The 20,752-nt window shown below is 41.8% G+C and overlaps 1 protein-coding gene across 1 annotated transcript in view; it reads right to left on the minus strand.

Moving 5' to 3' along the window:
• Window positions 1–20,752, minus strand: part of LOC112108752 (uncharacterized oxidoreductase ZK1290.5-like) — a 91,613-nt gene that overhangs the window by 17,314 nt on the left and 53,547 nt on the right. Inside the window, exon 5 of the mRNA XM_029912439.1 lies at window positions 3,570–3,669. Within this exon, the coding sequence (XP_029768299.1) occupies window positions 3,570–3,669 (100 nt within the window). The remainder of the gene's footprint in view (window positions 1–3,569; window positions 3,670–20,752) is intronic.

Here is a 20,752-nt window from a genome sequence, read left to right on the forward strand (position 1 = left end):
GGGGGGCGGCGCTTTTTTTTGCTGCTTGGGGCAGCAAAAAAGCTAGAGCCAGCCCTGATCCTGCGTGATCAGGTCCGGAAAGAGAGGCAGCAGAATCGGGGTGACCACCGAGATCTCCAATAGCATGGTGTACCAATGCTGTCGGGGCCACGCGCACACCTAATTGGAACTGATATGAGCAAGCACTTGAAGAAGAAAATGTAATTCTTCTGCTCTACTCTGTGCTGATTAGGCTTCAAATGGAGTATTGTGTCCAGTTCAGGGTGCCACATTTCAGGAAAGATGTGGACAATTTTGGAGAAAAGCAACAAAAATGATTAAAGGTCTAGAAATCATGACCTATGAGGGAAGATTTAAAAAAATGGGTTTGTTTAGTCTGGAGAAGGGAAGACTGTATTTTTCAAATACATAAAAGGTTGTTACAAGAAGGAGGGAGAAAAATTGTTGTCCTTAACGTCTGAGGATAGGACAAGAAGCAATGGGCTTAAATTGCAGCAAGGGAGGTTTAGGTTGGACATTAGGAAAAACTTCCTAACTGTCAGGGTCGTTAAGCACTGGAATAAATTGCCATGGGAGGTTATGGAATCTCCATTGTTGGAGATTTTTAAGAGCAGGGTTAAACAAATACATGTCAGGGATGGTCTAGATCATTGTTTCCCAAAGTTGGGACGCCGCTTGTGTAGGGAAAGCCCCTGGCGGGCAGGGCCGGTTTGTTTACCTGCCACGTCCACAGGTTCAGCTGATCATGGCTCCCACTGGCCGTGGTTCGCTGCTCCAGGCCAATGGGGGCTGCAGGAAGCGGCGCAGGCCAAGGGATGTACTGGCTGCTGCTTCCCGCAGCCCCCATTGGCCTGGAGCAGCGAACCGCGACCAGTGGGAGCCGCGATCGGCCGAACCTATGGACGGGGCACGTAAACAAACCGGCCCGGCCCGCCAGGGGCTTTCCCTACACAAGCGGCATCCCAACCTCGGGAAACATTGGTCTAGATAATACTTAGTCCTGCCATGAGTACAGGGGACTGAACTAGATGGCCTCTCGAGGTCCCTTCCAGTCCTATGATTCAATAACAAATGTTATTTTGAAAAACATTTCACAACTAATGAATTGTAAAAAAACCAAACTAAAAACACATCCCTGTACGTTCAGATCAAATTGAGTGTAGTTTTCCCTTACATCGCCACTATATAATCAGGTGACATGACTTCAAATCAAATAGCCGTCACTGTTGTTCCAATGATCTAGCTGTTGCGTATTTTGAGGAAAAATATTGTTTAGAACAATTACATCAACATGTGGAATTGGGAAAAATTCTTCCGCCATAAGAAGGACAAATGAACATTTCCTGTTTCTCATCTTTAGTACATGTTGTCTTTTCAGACAACAATAGGCTGGCATTTGTTCAATACACGGTAAGAAAAACCCTGCCCCTTGAAGGCTGGGCTGACTCAGCCTAAAAATGCTGTGATCTAAATTACTGTGCGGACTCTGGACAAGGTTCAAACAACAGACACATCCATTTCTTCAACCTTTGATGTTTCTTAACCTTTGAGTGGCCTTTGTATTTAATGTTTATATTTATATGTCCATTGTTTAGGTCACTGTTTTATTCGCTGGCTTACACCTGAACAGATTAGAAAAATATTTCCATTGTTTATTACACAGAATTGTGACAAGAAAAAGAATGAGCCAGCAGTTCCTTGCAAAATACCGTTTAACACAATCCACAGCAAATTACCATGTTTGTTACTTATCAGACAGCACTACACTAAAATAAAATATTTAGAGAGGCAACAAGTGCTCACTTGAGGGGTAGGAATAATTTTATACTAGTTATTAAATACATATTAACTCTAGTGCAGTGTCTCACAAAAAGTACTCCTAGTCGGTGAAATGATAAAACCTTCAGATGCAGTATTCTAAGGATGCATTATTTAATTAATAATAGTGTAGTAAAAGTAAATGAAAGTAGGAATTGGATATTTAAGTTAGATTCCTATTGGGTAGGTGTCATCAATATAATATGTTACAAGAAATTAAATAAAAAGGTGACTAATTTTCTAACTCAGGACCAAATTCTACTCCCAGTTACACCAGAGTAAATCTGGAATAGCTATTGGCTTCAGATGACGTATTCCACATTTACATCAATATAACTGCAAGCAGAATAAATCCCTTAGTCTTTCAAGGCTTCAGAGTTACACAGTTCAAGGTTATTTCACAAATATTTAGAACAAGTATGGCATGCTGATATGTCACCCACCAACTTGATGAACTAGATGCAGAGCTAATGTTGCCTTTTCTGGAGACTGTGTCATACATTGATTAGGGAATCCCAGACATCATGAGCTGAGTTCTGGGAACTCGTGATATTCAGCTGCATGACTGGCTAGAACAGGTAACTTCTTTACAATTTTTTTTAAAATTCAGCCCTAAGCATTTTTTTCTTTTCAAACATTTATGGATGATTTTTTGATGCTACTGAAAGTGAGGGACAAATAAGCTTTGGCTAGAGGAGGCACAGGGAGAGTGACCACCGTGCAAGCTTCTCCTCTACTAACAACTCCTATTTCCTGACCTGCAACACCCATGCTATTCTAGTCCTAGATCTTTCTCAGACTACCAATCATATGTTGATGGAGCAAGTCCCGCTGTTCTCTGGCACTGCTCTTTACTGAGCCCTTGGATTTGTGTGTGAAAACCTGGCAGGGATTTAATAAAGGAGCTTGCAGCTGAATGAAATCCTCCACCGTTGCTATTAGTTAATCACAAAGGAACCCAAAGCCAGCATGGTTTTTGTATAAGCCATTCTGTCATGAGGAGGGGATACTAGAGCTTCATAGACAACTCCTGTCCCTACGGATCCAGAGAGTCCATTCCCCATGTATATCTCAGACTGCAATATGCAGAAAGGCTTTGCCCCCTCTCAACTCTATTCTACCTGTGTGGAGCAGCCGCCCCACCACAACTGGTTTTACATATTTCTTAGTCGTTAAGGACTAAATTCTGCCGCTCTTATTCAGCTGTGTAGTCCATTGAAATGAATGCGAGTACATATGGAATAAAGTCTTGCACAACATGAGGAAGGATAGCAGAATCTAGTCCATACTTGGGAATATCAGTAGAAAGACTAAAGAGTTTCAAACCAAAAGAATCTTTAAAATGTGACAACTATACACTGTCGTGAGGATTTTCAGTGTTGCCTAAGGGAGTTAGGTCTCTACTTTTTAAAATGCAGTACTTAAATTTGGCAATACATCCTCAAGTAGCTTGTTGCTATGATGGTGATTTGATACCCAGTATCTAGTTGAAGGTTGTTTATTTGCAAACTGTTAGCATCTAAAATTGAGCCATTGGCCACAACATCAGTCACAAACAGATCTGGTAAGAAGACAACTGACCATGTGGGGAAATTATTTTAAAGTTGTGTTTTTTTCTTTTTTGTTTGTTTTGTTTTTTTCTGGTCTCAGACTAATTTTGACATTTGGATTTGTTGAAAGGGACTGGAGAAATCATGTTTTTTGGGTGAAGGGGGTTACTCTAAAACAGATGTCTTAAATGTACTGCATACACACTCACCTGATTAACATGTGGGGTGATCTTACAATCTTCCTTTAGTTGCTCCAAATGATTAATGAGAAAATTGCTTACACCAATAGACCGACATATACCTAACAAAAGAAAAAGGAAATAAAGTAAGGCATTGTACAGTACTATAGAAGCAGAAAAAGTGCTCTACAAAGTCTAAGTTTGGGGAGGTGGGAAACAACTTAAAAATGTAGCTTCTGAGGGGACAAAATGATTATACACTAACATCTCAATAACAGAATACTGCAGAGAGTGACAGACAAACCAATATTGAAATCCAGTTTGACAGCATTATCTGAAAGCATGGTACTATCAGAGTTCTATTACAAAAGTGTTTTATAATCTAAACACACAGGAGGCTCCCCAGTGTATAAAAACTCCAGGCTAAATTCTGGGAAAGACTAATGTAGTATAAGCAAACAACAATTGGACTTCACCAGAATGAAAGGAAGGAAATGGTGTTCTTAGCAGCTTGCCAAAACTAAAGAAAAGCGGAACATTTGTAGAAGACTAATAGGGAATGAGTAATAAAACACAAGGACACACAGTCTAAACGAACTGCCCACTACTTATATTTAAGGTAGGTTGATACTATAACAAACATTTATATACAATTCAGTATAAAAAACTACACTTAAAAATGAAATGTATGAAAATGTCAGGAAACTCAAAGGATTGAGTAGAGTGCCGGCATTAACACTGGATTTCTTGGCTTCTGTTAGTGTACATTTTAAATATATTAACAGAATTTAAAATGAGAATTTAAAACGTGTGCGCAAATTCAGTGCTGACTGACAACCCTGGGGAGTCAAATATCCTCTTTTGCCCATGGAAATGGCATGGCACACTTCCCAACACTACCCTGCAACAACCCTGACCAGTCCTGCAGGGGCCTGACCAGTCCTGGGGGTGGGGTGAGGGAGGGGGGGGGGGTCAATCTGTGGTGTCTCTGTTGAGACTGTTAATGAAGGATGTCAATTGCGGTCATAGTTTTTGTGATGTAGACTGGGCTAAAACCACCAGACGCCTTTCAAACAGGTCACTGATTAGCAGGGTGGATTTGATTTAAATCAAATTGATTTAAAGCATGCTTTAAATCATACTTTAAATCACTAGTCAGGAAGACTCGATTTAATCATGGATTTCTACACAAAAGTGCATTCTTGTTGGTTGTTATAACCTTAATACGTATTCTTCACAACTCAGAGATAGATGTAGGTTTCATTTTTAGAAGGTACACACTACACATTTTTAAAGTGATTTATTTTGAAAACATTTCAGATTCGTTTTACAGCTAGATCAGAAAATGAATGATTGTTTGGTTATTTCATTTACCAGAGGTAATTGAAGCAGATATTTATGAAGTCATTGGGAGGTAAACTATCTCCAAGTCAACAGGTTAATCATTAATATTTGGAGGATTTTCTTTCCCTGCTGTATTAGGAAAACATCACCAGACAGACATTTAAATTGTTTTATTTAACTATGTCTCACCTCTATATATTAATTAATTAAATAAATAACATTTTTGCTGTTGACAAGCATGTTATCTCTGAAGACACAAATCCACAGTTTGAGAACTGCAAAACTACGCATCTCTGATGATATCTTCTAGACTGAGCACTGAGGCCCATTGGGTAAATAGAAAGATTAACCTACATAATTTATACAGAAGTTCCTGGAACCCTATAAAATTGGGTCCCTAATCCATGAACTATTGGAACTCATTTATAAAACTTTTCTTAAACATTACATGAATATATTGTCTCATACTATAGAATTAGAATTTATAATCCCTATTCCATGATGAGATCTCTTTGAGCTATAATGTATCTTAATTAAAACTATCTTTAGATAAGTTTTTTCCTCAAAAAAATTCGATTTAAATAAAAAAAAATCTGATTTTTTAAATTTAAAAAAAAAATCATTGATTTTTATCCACCCTGCTGATTAGCCATCAGATGTTAACATTTTCACTCGTTACTGACCTGAGTGGATTAGAGCTGGCAACCTTAGAGCTTAAGTTTCTATGAACCTTTTACCAATCTCCTGAGCCTTCCAGTTCTTCTAATGTTTGCATTTCTCTTTTCACATTTGTGTGAATTTGGAATTTATTAAACGAACTTCTTTAACCCTTTAGGGCTAGGTCAGTAATGACTAAAAGTCATTACTATCTGTCAGCTCTTTAATGGGGTATCTGAAGTTAACTGCATCCAGTTCTTTGTAGACTGGGATTTATATAACAAAACACATCACCACAACTAGCTTCTTCACTGGTAGTTGGAGAGACCAAGGGCTGAATGTGCGAAGAGAGTTTTCCTTTCACCTCCAAGTCTGTGTGAAGGCTGTTGAAATCTCCGACATAGACAGCTGGGTGTGGCAAGCTCGGTAGAAAATTTTGCTTCCAGCTGACGCTTGGAGGCTTGTAAACATTCGCCAGCCAGCAACCGCCAACCTGGATGGTGTCACAGAATTCAGTAGACATCAGCTGAATGGCATCTGCAATATCAGACTGAACGTATGTGGCTTGGCCGTGCTTCGGGTGTGCCACACGACACAACAGGTCGAAGCTGTCAATACTGTAATGCCCAGCTTCAGCAGTTGCCATGTGTGTCTCTTGCAAGCAAATGATGTCGATAGTATGTCGATGAGCAAGAATTCCAAGTAAATCATGCTTGGCAGCCGACAAACCCTCCACATTAAGTTGTAACACGCATAGAGCTAGACCAATGACCCAGAAGTCACCAGGCTGCACATTGGGGTTGTCGGTGACGATAGTGCCTGGATTTGTTGAGCTAGTGCTTGCAGAATTCGACTCGCTGGTTGGATCATTAGCTTCCCTGACTGCTGTCAGGTACTGGTGGGTGGCGTGACGAGGACACTGATCCATTGCCTGCTCATCACGGGTCCTGCTACCTTGAGTCACAGGCGTCGCTGAACTGTTCCTCCGTGATAGGCAGTTCAGAGTCCATATGGGGGAGAAGACGAGTGCTTGGAGACAACAGAGCAATGGATTACCCCAAGGCTCTGTGCTTTCTCCAGTCCTGTTCAACTTTTACATCAATGGCCTACCAACAGGGCCAGCTCTAGGCACCAGCAAAACAAGCTGGTGCTTGGGGCGGCACATGGCCGGCGCCAGAATGCCGCCCCTAAAAATGTGCCCCGGCCACCCTAGCTCACCTCCGCTGCCGCTCGCGTGCCGCTACTCCCCCTCCCTCCCAGACTTGAGAGCCTGGGAGGGAGGGGGAGAAGCGGCGCCCGCGCCGTGGCCACTCGGAGTCTCCCCCTCCCTCCCAGGCTCTGAAACCTGGGAGGGAGGGGGAGATCCTGAGCGGCCGCGGCGCGCGAAACAGTTGTTTCGCGCGCCACTGCTCTCCCTCCTAGGCTTGAGAGCCTGGGGGGGAGGAGGCAGGGCTGGGGATTTGGGGAAGGGGCGGAGTTGAGGCGGGGCCGGGGGTGGGGGTAATTAAAAAACGTGGGGGGGTGGGGCGGCCAAAATTATTTTTGCTTTGGGCGGCAAAAATCCTAGAGCCGGCCCTGCCTACCAACAATGGAGTCATGAAAGTTCATTTACGCAGATGGCATCTGTTGCAGTACCCAGGCCTGGACATTTCACGAGCTTGATGTCACCTTAAACCGAGACATGACAAAGTTAGCTGACTACTGTAAGACTTGGCACCTCCAGCCAAGCATCATAAAAACAGTCTCCAGTTTGTTCCCTCTTCATCGTGCCAGCACAACCCGAGAACTGAATGTTTATCTGAATGGTCAGAAGATGAAGCATGAAGTAGAACCGGCCTATCAAGGTGTGACCTTAGCATGCACACTGAGTTACCATGCCCACCTGAAGAAGACAGCAGCTAAACTTAAGATGCGCAATAATCTTCTTAGCAAACTGGCAGGTTCGTCATGGGATGTTCGTGCTCCAACTTTGCGGATGTCAGCTCTTGCCACCTCGTATTCGGTGGCGGAGTATTGTGCACCAGTTTGGAGTCGATTGTCACACACCAAACTGGTGGATACACAGTTACATGCCGCCATGCATATCATCTCTGGCACCCTGTGTCCGACTGCACTCCCATGGCTTCCAGTTCTGAGCAATATTACTCCTCCTCATATCAGACGAGAGGTTGCCACTGGCAAGTTACTGGAGAAAGTATGCGCCAACTCAAGCCTGCCGCTGCACTATGACCTGTTTAAACCACTAGCTGCACGTTTGCCATCATGTTGCCCATTATGTTCTCATCCGCCACACCAGGATGTTAGGGCGGAAACACTCTGGCGAGAGGAATGGATATCTGCTATAATCCCCAACCAGTCCCTCATCGCCGACCCTACAATTTGCCCGCCTGGTTTTGACCTGCCCCGTCGTCAATGGTCCCCATTGAACAGATTCTGGAGCGGGCAAGGTCTCTGTGCAGCCAGCCAGTACCGCTCGGGCCTTCTTGACAGCCCTTTGTGCATCTGTGGCGCAACACAGACAATGACGCACATTGTCGATGAAAGCCTGCTGACTAGGTTCAGCGGTGGCCTAGAAGAACTGCATCATACCACTGAAGATGCCATCGCTTGGCTAGACAACTATGCACACACTAAATAACCAACCTCGGAGTCAGGCACATTGCTGGGCTCGCACTGCCATTACCCTGGATGGGCCTGCCCTGTGAATAAACAAAGGACTCCAATCACTACTTCTGTTAAGCCAGCATCTCTTCTGAGCGCTATCTTCATTTCAAAAGAAGAAAGAAAAGAAAACAAAAGCTATTCTGGTCTCTCCAGAAAATACTTCATCAGGCAATTTCACACAACTGAAATTAAGGTAATTACTGACTAATGGCCTGATTTTACAGCCACTCCATGTTGGAGCTGCCATTGTCTTGACTTCAGTGGGAGTTGTGCATGTGGAACAGCCATGGAATTGACCCCCAAAGAGGTATACTTGCCACTCAGTGCACATATATAGCTCTCATTAATACTAATGGGATTCAGGGATACATTCAAGGAAGAATTTACCTTGATTTAGAATTTAAAATAAAGTTAATGGAAATGTGTGAGGAAATTCTGCTATGTAGCTATCTCATTTTACACACACACACACACACACACACACACACAAATTGTACATTTTAAATACCAAAAAATCATAATCCACTAGCAGACTAAAAGTCTGACTGATTTTGAGTTACATGACTACAATAAAGTATCTGGAATTAGTATATCCATTACTTAATTTTGTTAAACCAAATCCAGTTACATACTACTATGCTGAAATTTTGTATATCCCTGTAAACCCCTGTAAAATGGGCTATGTAGTGGAAATACTTCTTTAACCATACACAAACTCTGCAATTATGTAGCTTTTACATATTCAAGCAGGACAAGTGGATACTCTGTAAAGCAGTAAAACCGTATTCTTTATTTTTTCTAATATGGTTTTTGTTTTCAGCTAGACTGCTAGATAGCTCTCATTTAGAGAAATGATCATCTGCTCAAGATGTGTAACATTAATTAGGTTATGACCCACACCACAGCAGTTTGCATAATTTGTATTTAATCTGCCAGAAGGGGTCAATCCCTAGCTTTAGACCTCTGGGGACAAACAATCCTGAAGCACCAATACCAATAAATCATTATGCCAAAGAAGTCTGAAGAACATTTGCAGTTTAAACACAAAGGGGACACCAAAATATTATACACTATTGTTGTCTGTGAAGGATTTAAAAACCTTTATTTTGTGGTTTCTCTTTTGCAAATGAAAGCCTTTATTTGAAGCTATAGTACAACAAAACATAGTACCATAAAAGTCAAATATGAAAAAGACTTGTGAGATCCTCTAGTTCATGCCCAGAACAAACTCCCAGGATTTTTCACTGGTGTATATTTTCAAGTGTTTGGTCCACTCCAATTTAAAATATCTCAAGCGATAAAAATTTTACAACTTCCCTTGGAAGGTTGTTCCAGTCTCTTCAACTTCACTGCTAGAGAGATTTTCCTAGATCTCGTCAAGACTCCTCAGTTTGATTAAGCTTTGCCCTTAGTTACACTTCACTAGCCCCACTGAAGTCAACAGGGTTGCACAAGTATATTTATTTACAGAATTTAACAGAATTTAACCCTTCCAGTGAAACATCTCAAGGTAGGCAACAGAGCTGGTCAAAACTTTTCTGACGGAAACCTCTGATTAAATAAAAAAGTTTGGTGGAACATATCACTTTCATGAAAATTGTTGACAGGAAATTATTGAAATGCTTCATTTCAATAAGAGCAAAATGTGTTGTTTCAAATATTCAGAAAGCTTTGTTTTAACTTTTATGTTTTATATATATAATGAAAGTCAAAACATTGACATTATTATACGGTAAATCATAACAAAAATCAAAACAATGAGGTGAAAAGAAACAATCTGATATCAAAACAAAGTTCTACTATAAAAATTAAACATTTCAAAAAGGCATTTCAATGTTTCTGAAACAAAATATTTCAGAATTTGTGCTTAGTGGTTAATTTCTAAATTGTGACTTTTTGTTCTGATTCCAAATGAAAACAAATTTCAAAATATTGGAATTTCCCATGGAATGGAAATTCCAAGTTTTGACTAGCTTGAGCAGGCAATCAGCACGGGAATCTGGCTCAGAGAAGACAGCAGTTATACCAACCCATCAATCGCTCAAATCCTGCAAAGACATATGCAATTTCTTATATAAAGTTACTCACATACTTAAGTCTTTGCAGGATCAGGTCCTAATCATGAAGGATCAGGTGGGAAATGATGGATCGAAAATCAAGGGGTGGTCAATCCATGGTCTGAGAGACCACTGGTTGGGGCTATGTGTAGCCAGAAGAGGTGGGAAGGTACCACCTCAATACAAGAAAGACAAAAGAAACTAGTGAGAAACTAAGGTGTTTGACAATTATTAATTCTTTCAGTTCCTCAAAATGTTCAGAGCCAGATCATAGGCCTTACTTCCAGCTGCTATGCACTGCTCAGGCGTGTCCTAAAGGTGGAGCTGGGGATTCTGTTGGCATAGGGGAATACCCAGATAATTTTGCTGGCTCTATAGCACCTGTCCCTATGCTGGCATAATGGAAAAGTCATAGTAGAGTATGGGGAAGGGGAGTAGGGGAATGGGCAGAGCCAGAGTACATTCGGTTCCAGCCACTCCTTGCTAGTGAAAAGCAACAGAGGGTCCTGTGACACCTTTAAGACTAACAGAAGTATTGGAGCATCAGCTTTCGAGGGTAAATGACGCGTCTGATGAAGTGGGCATTCACCCACGAAAGCTTATGCTCCAATACTTCTGTTAGTCTTAAAGGTGCCACAGGACCCTCTGTTGCTTTTTACGGATTCAGACTAACACGGCTACCCCTCTGTTCTTTGCTAGTGGAGACAGAAAGGTGGCTTAGGACTTGTCTACACTTACGCACTACAACAGCACAGCTGCCCCGCTGCTGCAGCACCACTGTAGAGCTTCAGTGTAGACACTGCCCATGCCAATGGGAGGGATTCTCCCATTGGTCAAGCAATCCAGGTCCCCAAGTGGTGGTAACTAGGTTGACGGAAATATTCTTCGGTCGACCTAGCACATCTACACAGGAACTTAAGTCCGCTTAACCACATCGGTCAGTATTGTGGACTTTTTCACACCCCTGAGTGATGTAGTTCTAGTGTTGACCAGGCCTTCGATAAATGTAGCTGAGAACTGAGGCCATATTAAAAAAACAAACACAATCCCACTTCAAATAAATGTATTTTCCAATAATTATATATCATTAAGGTTCAAACATTATGTATCTATGTTTAATCTCAACCCATTTAAAAATGCATGGTAACGCTTTATATTGTTTAAAATAAACACATGCTTCCTTCTCCATAAAACAGAATCAATGTCAGCAGTTCAGCATTCACGAACAACATCTACAGTAAAAGAGCAATGTGTGCATGCAATGGAGAGGGGGAAATATTGTCAAGGACACAGATTGCAGCTGCAAGTTTCCAAAGGGCTGCTCTACAAAAACAATGAATTACAAAGGAAAAGAAGCTTTTTATATTATGGGGCCAAATCCTATGGTCTTTACTCAGGCAAAATGCCCACTGATTTCAAAGGGAGTTTTATGTGATTAAGGATCAAGGAAAAAACTAAGTAAAAAATGTCGGTAAATCATGTTCCTACATGAAAATATCTGCACTGGGACCAATGATATACTCTCAGGACTTGTTTAGACTGTGGAAAAGGTGCTTTTTGCAGCCTAGTTACCACCTTAACTTGATTGAAAATCCCACTTGAAACCAATTTAGACATTTAGCACCATGTTAGTAGTTGGAGTTAAAACCTAGGTTTCCCTGTAGCCTTCAGCTTTACTAGTTTAGCATGTGCTAAAGTACAATTGCTTTGTTCTGAGTAGAGTTTTAGAAAGTGCTACATAGGTCTAGTTATATAGCACAATCTAAACACAAACCTTTACATTGTGTTGACGAAGCCACAGAATTTATACTCCAGTAGGGGAAGGACTAGCCCACAGGTTAAGCAGATTTTGGGAATCCACCAGGGACCCTGGCTCATCTGCATAGAAGCTCTGTGACTCCCCACTGGTTCTGGGCTCACCTGAGTTGTTCCCCCTTCCTTGGCAACATGGCTTCAATGGCCTAACGGAAAATGTAACAATAATGCCTCTTGTACACATATTAAAAAGTGACTAATAAATGTACAATGGAGAAATGAAAATATTTATCCCGCCTTGCAAAATGGTCATGAAATGTTACAAGAGCAGTTACAAAACATACTGCCCTTCATAATGATGACTGATGATAATGAAAAAACTAATGCTAATGAATACTTTACTCACCCATCGGGAAAAAAAATTCCTTATCCCAAGCAAATGTGTGAGTAATCTTGCTAGACTATATTTGTCCCATCTGCCATGAGACAATACATCAAGCTAACAGACTGGCTACATAATGTATCAGTATATTAAGCTTAACACACTTTTCCAGACAGCCTAAAAAGCTGATAGTGTTTTCCTTTACTTAACAGAAAACCGTTTGAGGAAAAACTTCTTACAAGATCAAAACTCTACAGAGTAAGATGGGCACTGTTAATCTTACCACAATAATCTATAAATACGCTGTTTTGGCACTATAGCATTGTTTTAGTACAATAGAGCGCCTTATCTTTTTTAAACACTGCTATAGGTTTTTATCAGACCCCTGAAACCTTTTGATATATTAACTGTACAAGGTTCGATCAAAATGTTTTTGAAAGCACTTATGCAATATATTGTGACAGAACTAGATGCTACTTTTGTGGTGCCAAGTCCCCAATGTGCTTTAGCCTGTCAGAAAAGGTCAGAAGTCCACTCCATGTGGAATGGTGTCCATTCCATTATGTTGGCTCTGGCTAATGCCACAGAATAAAAACACAAATGGATTCACTTTTCACATGAGACCAACTGCAATAAGTGTGCTTTTATTAAAGAAGGATACACAGGCTCAAATTCTGTGTTCCTTACTCCCATGAAGGCCCTATTGAAGTCAATGGGATTATTCACAGAAAGCACTCTGAGTTTGGTCCAAAGTGGCATGCAACACAAAACTCTAGGGGATGTTTCGGGGAAGCCTCTGGTGAGTAACTCTCCCCATAGAGACAACTTTCCCTTCTGCTCCTACTTGTAGTTGTCATTCCCTTCTCCATCAAACACATTGATCAGCCTATGAAAGAAACACAGACATAAACACACCACCATGAAAGACATGTTCCCTCCACATGCTTTCCTGAATCTGTAAAGCAACCTGAACACCTCAGGTGAAATACCCAGGACCCCAACTCAGACTCAGTGAAACACCTTCCCATGAATAAAGCTCCTTGGTCTTACACCCATCTTCCCATGCATACTCCTCTCCCTGTGAATCATAAGGAAAGACCCTTTTAACCTGATCCCCCACTGAAGAAACAGAAACTGAGGAGAAACTCCCATGTCCTGACTTCCCCTTGACACCAATGAAGTGGGAGCATCTCCCATCTGATCAAGTTCCGCCCAATCCTCATGGAAAAGTAGAAGTTATGGGGAGGTGGGGTAGAGCCTCTTCCAGTATGATTCTGCTTGTCCTCTGATAAGTAGCAATGAATCCTTTTGCAGATATTAGATCAGGGCTACACAAAACAGACATTAAAGCTACCAGATATTATCGTATTTCCATATGGCTTCCCCAGCCCCACTTAGACAAGGATATTGCTGATTCTTGGGGTATTTGGTGAAGAGCTTGAACTGGACAGTGCAGATCTGGATGAGATCATCCAGCTGCTGCTCAGCCACCAGAAGGTCATAGAGTTTCTTCTCCAGCACCTGGTACTTACTTGTGTTCCCCAAACCCTGACTGGCTGCCCAGCCACTGGAGAAATCTAGGGGATTAGGGGTGTGAGGTGTACAAAAACAGGACTCTTACACTATTTCTAACCTGGGTTTGTGTTCATCTGCAGAGTCTACACATCAGGCCAGATGCAAAAAGGACAGCCACACTTGTCCCTGATCCATCCTAGGCTCTTACAAAACCAAGTACACAGCTCGCCAAATATTATCCAGCCATGACTTGTTAATTGAAAAAAGGCCAGGCATCCTATCAGTGATTAAACTGTGAATAGTAACTGCCTCATTTGCAACCACCTATAGCTCTAATACCATAAGACATAGACTAGGATTGCAGTTTACCATTGCTCTTGATTAAGGGGTTAAGTCCTCTGCTGAGATGAGTGAGGTAGTAGTAGTCTATCATCAAGCCTGTCTGACCACTGGCATTCTTAAGTCTTGTTTTCCTATGGCAAGCATGGCATAATTTTGAGTGCTCAGATTCCTTCAAGATGGTCTATTCCTTGGACCACCACATACTGACCATCAATAATAACCTTCTTCAGCACTGCAGTGTAGCCCTCAATCAAAGCTGAAGTCCTGAATACTTCTGAAGAAAGAGGGGCTTTGTTTGGTGGTGGGGTGTGTGTATGTATATTTATAATACAGATTCCACAGCTAAATGAGTGTTAAGAGAATCACAGGAGGAAACCTATGTTCTGATTAGGTCTTTTATTTCAATGCATTTTGGGTCCAAACATTATCCCCATATCACCCCACCAGTACCATTATTGATTGCCTCATTGCAACTATTTCCCAATAAATTTGCAGGGTATACATCTGCATCTGTTCTGAAGGTTACTTCTTTGAGAATGTGACGGGTTTGGTCACAGAGACCCCCTTGGGACTGTTACTTGACGTGCTGGAATTGCCTCTGAGCCCATTTTCCCTGCCAGCTTGGGACTCCAGAGCCCTGCCTTGTTGAGCCAGACACACTAGCCTGCTGCAACACAGACCCAGGTCTGGTCCATGCCCCCAAAGCTGCAGATTTTAACCAAAAACTGCTCAGCAGGTCGCCTATCTTCAGCACCCAGACACCCAGTTCCCAATGGGATCCAAACCCCAAATAAATCCATTTTACTCTGTATAAAGTTATACAGAGTAAACTCATAAATTGTCCGCCCTCTATAGCACTGATAGAGAGATATGCACAGCTATTTGCTCCCCCAGGTATTAATCACTTACTCTGGATTAATTAATAAACAAAAGTGATTTTATTGAGCATAAAAAGTAGGATTTAAGTGGTTCCAAGTAATAACAGACAGAACAAAGTAAGTCACAAAGCAAAATAAAGCAAAAACACGCAAGTCTAAGCCTAATACATTAAGAAACTGATTACAGGTAAAATCTCACCTTCAGAGATGTTTCAATAAGCTTCTTTCACAAACTAGACTCCTTCCTAGTCTGGGCCCAATCCTTTCCCCGGTACAATACTTGTTAGTTCCAGCAGACATTTTAGGTGGAAACTTGGGGGTTTCTCATGACTGGCAGTCCCCTTTGTTCTGTTCCACCCCCTTTTATAGCTTTGGCACAAGACAGGAATCTTTTGTCTCTCTGGGTCCCCATCCCTCCTTCTAAATGAAAAAGCACCAACTTTAAGATGGATTCCAGTATCAGGTGACATGTTCACATGTCCTGTGAGACCCCAGTCTCCATTCTTCCAGGGCTGGCCCACATGTACCCAGGAAGGTTTGCAAGTAAACAGAGCCATTTACAGGTCATTGATTCTGAAGCACCCTTAATGGCTTCCACTTAATATGTTTACATTAGTAATACAAGTTTAAATCTTCTTCTCCTAACTCCAGACATAGAAATAATACATGCAAACAAATGGGATGAAAACACTCAGTAGATAAGCTTTGTAATGAGACCTTACAAGAGACCTTTTGCATAAAGCATATTCCAGTTACATCATATTCACACTCACAAGCATATTTCCATAAACATTATGGAATGCAACATCACAGAGAGGAAGGATGATCTTTTGGTTAAAGTACAGTAACTCCTCACTTAACGTTGTAGTTATGTTCCTGAAAAATGCTACTTCAAGCGAAACGATGTTAAATTAATCCAATTTCCCAATAAGAATTAATGTAAATGGGGGGAGGGGGTTAGGTTCCAGGGAAATTTTTTTCGCCAGACAAAAGACTATATATATATACACATACACACACACACACACACAGTATAAGGAGTTACTGTACTATGTTGGGACTCAGATCCAAGGTGAACTCTTGGCTCTGCCATATACTTCCTAGGGTGACCTAGGCAAGTTACTTCATCTCTCTGGGTCAGTACCTCAGCTGGTATAAGTTGGTGTAACCCAAATGATGTCAATGGAACTATACTGAGTTACATCAGTTGAGGATTTGGCCCTCTGTGCTTCAGTTCCCCATCTGTAAAATGGGGATGATAATACTTCCTTTCTCCCAACTTTTGTTTGTTTTGTTTAGTTAGATAAAGTTCTTCAGAGCAGGGACTTTCTCTTTCTATGTGTTTGTTCAGTGATTAGTACTATGGGGCTCCAATCTTGGGTGCGAACCTCTAGATACTACTGTAATACAAATGATAAATTATAATAATCCTTCATGTAGGTTTACTGTAAGTGAGCTCAATAAAAAAAATCATTTAACATTTGTCAGAAAGGGGATTCACATGAAAGTGTACACAAACAGGATATTGCAATAAATCATTAAACAGAGAGGTCTGAGGGCTCATTTTTGAATTTAGAATTCACCATAAAACCACACTCTAGATTCATACTACAATAAGCCATATATATATTATGTCAGTTGCTTATTTTGTTCACATTGCAGTTTATTAAAGGCAAATTTCCAATCATTAACTGTAAAAAAATGTAGTTGTTATATTTTCTTTCCTGTATATCACCATCCTGTTGTCTTATCTGATCAACAGGGTGTGGTGCAGTCGACATCCTCCCAAACCACATACCTTTGGAGGTCATGTGAAAATCTCTGATCATGTTTGTCTGGGTTGGTGTTACAAAAAAAGGAGTACCATATACTTTATCTGCCTGTGCAAAGAAAGCAATGCTAATCTTAATGTGAAAAAGCCCCTGTGCTATCACCAAAGTCAGTCACTTGCTTTTAATGACTAAAGCTGCAAGGTGAACACACATACACACTTTATATAGATACACACACACACATATTATATGGGAGTGTATGCATGCATATCAACATCCATCCACTTTTAGGACAGAAATTGTTTAGCTTTTGGGAATGGTCAGAGTTTTTTAGGCTCTGGCAATAAAAATGTAGATATAGGATTAGAAGAGATGCGCTGTCCTCACTACCTGCATTTTGTGTTGCCTACACTACACAAAATGTTTACTCAGCTTGTTGCTGTACCTTTGAAAACTGACAGACATAGGAAAGAAAGGTGCCGGCTGTACTGATCTATGCACACAGAAATAAAAGGCAAGTTATCCAGTAAGTATTAAAGATTTCCACCCTCACTTAGGCAAAACATTACTATTGTCTCCAAGGATACAGAGACCCTGACCTCCACTATGGGCAGCTAGGTCTAAACAACCTCTGCTAGTCTATGAGGTTGTCTTGGAGATAAAGTATGGGGAGAAGATGAGAATTTAAAAAATAAAATTCCAGGGTCCTGCTCCTCTTTAAAAATGCACTTGTCTTTTGTTCATATTGCAGTCTATTAAAGGCTAATTTCCAATCATTGTATTAAACACACCTATGAAGCTGAGTTTATAATCAAGACAGTAAAGGAACAGCAGCTGTCCCCGCTGCTGACACCATATTACTGAGTATTTAACAATGTCCATCTTCAAGTGCTGTCCTGCTGATGCTAACAGGGACAGCCCATGCTACCAGCACTCACATGTCTGTACACATGCACACTCAAGAAATTTTCTGGTCAATAGCTGAAAGACCCTGCTCGTTCTACAAAAGATACCCCTTCTCCATCTCCCCCTTACTTCTGCGCTGCCTTCAGAGCTGGGTCGCCGGAGAGCAGCAGCTGTTGGCCCAGCTCTGAAGGTAGCTCCATGCTAGCAGCAGTGCAGAAGTAAGGGTGGCAATACCATACCATGCCACCCTTATTTCTGCGCGGCTGCCTTCAGAACTGGGCGGCCAGAGAATGGCACGTACTTGGGGCAGCACCTTGTAAGGGGTGGCCAATCTTGGGGTGGCGGGGCAGCGCTCGGGGGTTTTTTTTGTTTGTTTGTTTTGTTTCGGTGGGGTGGCGCTCGGGGGTGGTTTTTTTTTGTTCGGCGGGGCAGCACTCGGGGGTTTCTTTTGTTGTTGTTTTTGGTTCAGCAGGGTGGCGCTCGGGGGGGTTGGTTTTGGTTCGGCGCTGGGTTTTTTTGTTTGTTTGTTTTTGTTTCGGCGGGGCGGCGCTGGGTTTTTTTGTTTGGTTGGTTTTGGTTCGGCGGGGCGGTGCTGGGTTTTTTTTGTTTTGTTTTTGTTTCGGCGGGGCGGCGCTCGTGGGGGTTGTTTTTGGTTCGGGGGGGCGGCGCTGGGGGGGGGGTTGTTATGGCGGGGCGTTTTGCTTGGGGCGGCAAAAAAGTCAGAGCCGGCCCTGGAGGGCCCAGCTCAGCAGGCAGCAGCATAGAAGTAAGGGTGGCAATACTATACCATGCCATCCTTACTTGTGCGCTGCTGCTGGGGGTGGCTCTGCCTTCAGAATTGGGATCCCGGCCAGCAGCTGCTGCTCTCCAGCTGCCCAGCTCTGAAGGCAATGCTGCCATCAGCAGCAGCGCACAAGTTAGGGTGGCAACACCACAACCTCCCTCTACACCAGGGGTAGGCAACCTATGGCACACGTGCCAAAGGCGGCACGCGAGCTGATTTTCAGTGGCACTCACACTGCCCGGGTCCTGGCCACCGGTCCAGGGGGCTCTGCATTTTAATTTAATTTTAAATGAAGCTTCTTAAATATTTTAAAAACCTTATTTACTTTATATACAACAATAGTTTAGTTATATATTATAGACTTATACAAAGAGACCTCTTTCTTATAGAAAGAGACCTTTAAAACGTTAAAATGTATTACTGGCACGTGAAACCTTAAATTAGAGTGAATAAATGAAGACTCGGCACACCACTCCTGAAAGGTTGCCAACCCCTGCTCTACACTAACCTTGCGACCCCCCCCCCCCACAACTCCTTTTTGGGTCAGTACCCCTACAATTCCAACACCATGAAATTTCAGATTTAAATAGCTGAAATCATTAAATTTATTATTTTTAAAATCCTGTGCCCATGAAACTGACCAAAATGAACCTGGTAGGTCCCTATACATGAGCCATTCATGAAGTAAGAATAGTTAGATACAACATCCCCATCTGCCACCAAACAGATCCTCCAATAGCAACTCTGCCAACACTCAAGGGAATGTTTGACTCAATAAACGTATCTCTGAGTGTGCTCTAAAGGCAGCCAAACCAGCATTCTGTTGAATCAAAGAAGATAATTCCACAACTCAGAATGCTCAGACACCAGCCCACAAAAATTCAAATCATAGGACTGACACTAAGCGAATCCTAGTTGAAATCAGCTGTTGCAACAGGGAACTGGGAAATCCAGTCTCTCTAAACAGAGACTTCACTTCTGAATAATTATGATTTTTTTTAAAGTACGGTTCTTATGGAATGCAGTGTCAGTGATCCCTTGAATAAGCAGAGTCTCACCAGACTGGGGCTCAGAAGATCTGGGATCTATTCCCAACTCTTCCATGTATTTCTTATGTGACCACTGGCAAGTCACTTAATATTTGTGTGCCTCAGTTTTCCCATCTATAAAATGGAGATAATCCTACTGTCACCTCAGAATGAAAAGTGCTACATAAAATCCTAAGTATTATGATTATTATCATTTAGCTTAAAATTTTACTTCAGTGTAAGGCCATATTTTCAAATGCAATACCTAAGACACCCCCCCCCCCAATTTTGTGCCTGCAGTCACTTTTTACTAACAAATATCTGATTGCACAAATTTCAGGAATTTACAGATGCAATTTAGCCATCTGCCTTTAGGACTGTGACCTCAATATAATGCTCTATTCAAATTAAGAATAGTGTATCAAAAAGTACTCTCCCTGTATCTCTGAAATAGCTGCAAACAAATTAGTACATTACAGCAGCTTAGCAAATAAATAAAATAAATAAATAAAGATATCCTATCTCCTAGAACTGGAAGGGACAGGTCATCGAGTCCAGCCCCCTGCCTTCACTAGCAGGACCAAGTACTGATTTTGCCCCAGATCCCTAAGTGGCCCCTGCAAAGATTGAACTCACAACCCTGGGGTTAGCAAGCCAATGCTCAAACCACTGAGCTATCCCTCCTCAGATAACAGATACACACAGCAAAAATGCTATGTTCTCAGGCAGAATACCACATAAAGAAACTACTTTTAAAAACTGTCTTGATTTAAAAATATTGGATCAGATCCTCCTTTAGTGTAAATCTGCATAGCAACATGACCTGCTGTGATGGGATGCATGAATCACACACTGGAACTGAAGGAGTTAAGGGGCAGTTCTGGGCCCAGGAGATATTTATCTTGGGAGATCCTGAGTAAGGATATAGAGTCTTGGTTTTAGGGGAAAAGGTCTGCAAGCAGCAGCTACCCTAGGCCCTAGAGGAGGGACTATCCTTTTTCTAGGACTAGGGAACCCTTCACTCTAATTTCTGGTGGATCATCTGAGAGGTTTTTGACTTCACCCTGGTTTGGGAAAGTAAGTGGGAGGAAGTGGCTGAGAGAGGCACCCCATAAGCACTC

This window comes from Terrapene carolina, unplaced genomic scaffold (genome assembly GCF_002925995.2).
Source record: "Terrapene carolina triunguis isolate 2854851 unplaced genomic scaffold, T_m_triunguis-2.0 Scaffold211, whole genome shotgun sequence".
Taxonomy (NCBI): Eukaryota; Metazoa; Chordata; order Testudines; family Emydidae; genus Terrapene; species Terrapene triunguis.